This window comes from Plasmodium gaboni, chromosome 14 (assembly GCF_001602025.1).
Source record: "Plasmodium gaboni strain SY75 chromosome 14, whole genome shotgun sequence".
NCBI lineage: Eukaryota > Apicomplexa > Aconoidasida > Haemosporida > Plasmodiidae > Plasmodium > Plasmodium gaboni.
The window spans coordinates 1,673,202-1,677,024 of NC_031494.1; the positions used below are offsets into that span (position 1 = coordinate 1,673,202).

A 3,823-nucleotide genomic window follows, 5' to 3' on the forward strand; every position below is an offset into this window, starting at 1 on the left:
ATCCACTAAAATATATAAAAATATATAAGGATTATTTTTTTTATATATTGTGTTTTATATATAATATAATATTTTATGCAATTGTATTTATTATATTAGTGAAACAATTGTAATAATCATATATGTATGATTAAATATATTAATATATTATATGTATATAATAATAATATTACATTGCATATATAAAAAGAGATATAGTTCATATATATATCATGAGCATATTGTATATATTATATATAAATACATAAATAATATTTTTATTTTCTATAAATCACATGAATTATTTATATTATATATATATATATATAGATATTAGCTCTATATTTTTCAGAATGTAAATAGTGATGAAAATGGAACATCATTATTAACAATTAGTTTTCATATAATATATAAAATAAAAACGAACTTTTTATTAAATAATATAAAAATAAAAAAGTAGAATAATATACGAGGAATTGGAAATTAATAATTAAATAATGTAATATATTATATATATATTTATTTATTTATTTTATATATTTACGAAATTTTAAAAATAAAACAAATGCATGTAAATTTAATGTAATGTTCCAAGAAAAAGTAAAAATTGAATATTTACCCATAAATCTAAATATTAAAAATATGAGTAAAAAGTATTAAAAAAAAACAAATGTACATTTATATATATATATAATATATATATGGATTATAATGTATATATTTCTGTTTGATTAATAATGAGCCTTATGAAAAAGAAAAATAACATATACATCATACACATGATAAATATAATATATATATATATATATATATATATATAATAATGTAAAAATATTGATATATAAAATTTTTTTTTATGCGTAAAAATGTTTTTTTATATAAGATAAAACATCATATATTATAAATAAATAAATATAATATATATATATCATATCAAAATATTAAAAAATAAGACTTTCTTCTTTTTAAATGCCTTTTCATTTATTCCTATTAAAAAGGATAATATAGCTAAATATTTTTAATTTTTATGTCTTACAAATAAAAGGTGAACTCGTATAATATTTATTCCAATTCATAATATAAATAATTATCTATTTCTATATAAAAAATAAAATAATATAATAGGTTTGAATATATTTTAAAAACAGGTTCATATAATATGTTATGTGTTGTTATAGATATATATCCCAGGTTTATTATAATGTTCTTATAATTTCAATATAAGCTTATACATAAAAAATAATTTAAAAAAAAAAATCGGTACCTTTACTTTTTTGAAATAAGAAAATAACTCAATTAATAAAGAAACAAATAATAAAAATAATATTAAATTAATAAATAAACAAATATATATATAAGATATTTATTTATATCTCATAAAATATATTAGTTACACATTTAATTTAATAAACAGGTTGTTTTAATTTTATAACTAGAATAATTATATTTTTTTATAAACACATATATATATATATATATATATATATATAGTTATAACAATTTATAATACTCTGTGCAAATGTTTATCACAACATATTAAATATTATTATAAAATATATTTTTTATTTCTTAACTATACATATATATATATATATATATATAATTAAATATAAGAAGCAGAATAAGTAAAATATTAATTATATTCTTCATTATGTGATATAGAAAATATGTTTTGACATATATATATATATATATATATATATATATCTTTCTTTATTTTTTTAAAATGATTAAATTAATAAATGGCATTTTTTTAAGAAGCAAATATTATTATAAAAACTATGGAAAGGTTAATTATAGTTCTTTACAGTTATTTCAAAAGAATGTAAATAAATATACAGATATAATAAAAATGTTTACAGTAAATAAAAATGAAGAAAATATGAAATGCTCATTTGATAATAAGAATATATATTATATGCCTTTATGTAACTCTTTTATATATAATAAAGAAAAGGATGCTTCTTTATACATTAAAAAAATAAAAAATAGAAATAATGATAATAATAAAAATGATAATAATTCTTATGATGATCACAAATCTATACAAAATTATTGTAATGACAAAAATGTTAATATGAAAAATGAGAAGGTCCTTTTATTTAGTTGGTTAAAAACTGTTAGGAAAAAACAATACTATAATATAATTGGCAAGATTGGAATTAAAAAAAAAAATGCTGGAATGTATTGGAGTTTTTATGTAAACAAAAGAAAAAAAATAAGAAAAAAAAGGAGAACCATATGATGTATGCATTTGTATGTGTAAAAATATAAATGCTAAACAAACATATAATATATATATATATATATATATATATATATTTTTTCTTATAGATCATATAATTAATTTTTTTTTTTTTTTTTTTTTTATAATTATTTTAATATATGTTTATTATTTTTCATTATTCCTTTTTGCTTGTTTTTGACATTACACATGTTTTTACAATTTAATGCACACAAAAAAATATATATTTATCATATCATATTATTTTTTTTCTTTATTTTTTTTGTTTGAATTTAAAAAATTTAATAGTGTTTAATATAAAATTATTATTTTACATATGTTTGTCTACCGAAACAGGACCAGGTATCCATAAGTTGATCATAAAAAACTTTTCTTTACTTATTGAAACTTCATAAGAAACATTTCTTGTTTGTAATAAAATTAGAGAATCACCTTCAGCTTTTATAACTTGTATCGGTATATTATTATCCGAATTTGATGAAATATTATTATATATATTTTTTATTTTAGTTTCGTTTTTTAATTGATTATTTTCATTAGTATTTATATTTTTATATATTTTAATTAATACTTGATTATGTTCATATTCTGAAGGTATATAAATGCAAGTGATTTTTTTTCCATTATCTAAATTATCATAACCACCATCTGAATGATTTTTTAGAAAGGAATGATTAGGTGAGAAATATAAAAATTGAAATAAGGTAGATAATTGTAATGATAAGTTTGCTTTTTTATTTAATTCATATGGTACATATGATAATTCTTTTAATAATTTATATAAGCCCTTTTGTTTTTCTCTATCTAGACTTGTAATATAAGCCCAACAAAATAAATCTGTACGTATATTTTTATATTCTGTATTAAATTCATTAAATTGATTATTATATTCTATAAATATTAATTCATTATATATAAGATTCATATAATGTTTCCCAAGAAAATTTTTTTGTACACCTATATAATTATTCATTAGATTTGCTATAGTGTCACTATTTATTTTATTTAATTCCACATCTTTTATATGTAAAGGATTTGCTAAGGAAACAATATTTTTTGTATCTTTACACTGAATTTGTTTAATTTTATTTCTAGTATTTTGTAAAATATATTTATGGAATACTAATCTAAATACATCTCTTCTTATAAAATTATCAGTTTCTAAATTTATATTACATGTACCTTCCAATTTTGCTTTCTTAATAACATTAGTATATATAGAAAATGCTTTTTGTGTTATTAAACAAATATTATTTTCGATATTTTCTTTTTCCTTTTCATTATCTATTATTTCTCCTAATATATCATCTTCATCTTTTTTAAATTTATAACTACTAATATTTATTTTATTACATTCGTCTGAACAGTTCCTCTCACTATAACATAAACAATTCTTTAAATTTAGCTTATCCTCTGTTCCTGTCTCTATCCTTATATTTCTTTCAAGTTCTACACATTTTTCATAATTCATAACATCATATAAATAATTGTAAAATTTATGAACTGTATCCTTATCCCATACAATATCCATAAGAAAAAAAAAAAAAAAAAAAAAAAAAAAAAAAAAAAAAAAAAAAAAAAAAAAAAAAAAAAAAAAAA

General features: G+C 16.2%; 2 protein-coding genes across 2 annotated transcripts; one reads left to right on the forward strand and one right to left on the reverse strand.

Annotated features, from left to right (window-relative positions):
- Nucleotides 1-1,705: 1,705 nt before the first annotated feature.
- Nucleotides 1,706-2,224, forward strand: PGSY75_1444900 (hypothetical protein; the record flags this gene model as incomplete). Its single annotated transcript, XM_018788136.1, has 1 exon — nucleotides 1,706-2,224. One exon carries the CDS (start codon nucleotides 1,706-1,708, stop codon nucleotides 2,222-2,224), a length of 519 nt encoding a protein of 172 aa, XP_018639508.1.
- A 310-nt stretch (nucleotides 2,225-2,534) lies between these two features.
- PGSY75_1445000 (hypothetical protein) lies at nucleotides 2,535-3,755 on the reverse strand (the record flags this gene model as incomplete). The annotated part of the gene is made up of 1 exon (XM_018788137.1): nucleotides 2,535-3,755. The coding sequence occupies one exon, from the start codon at nucleotides 3,753-3,755 to the stop codon at nucleotides 2,535-2,537; it is 1,221 nt and encodes a 406-aa protein (XP_018639509.1).
- Between the last annotated feature and the right edge of the window lie 68 nt (nucleotides 3,756-3,823).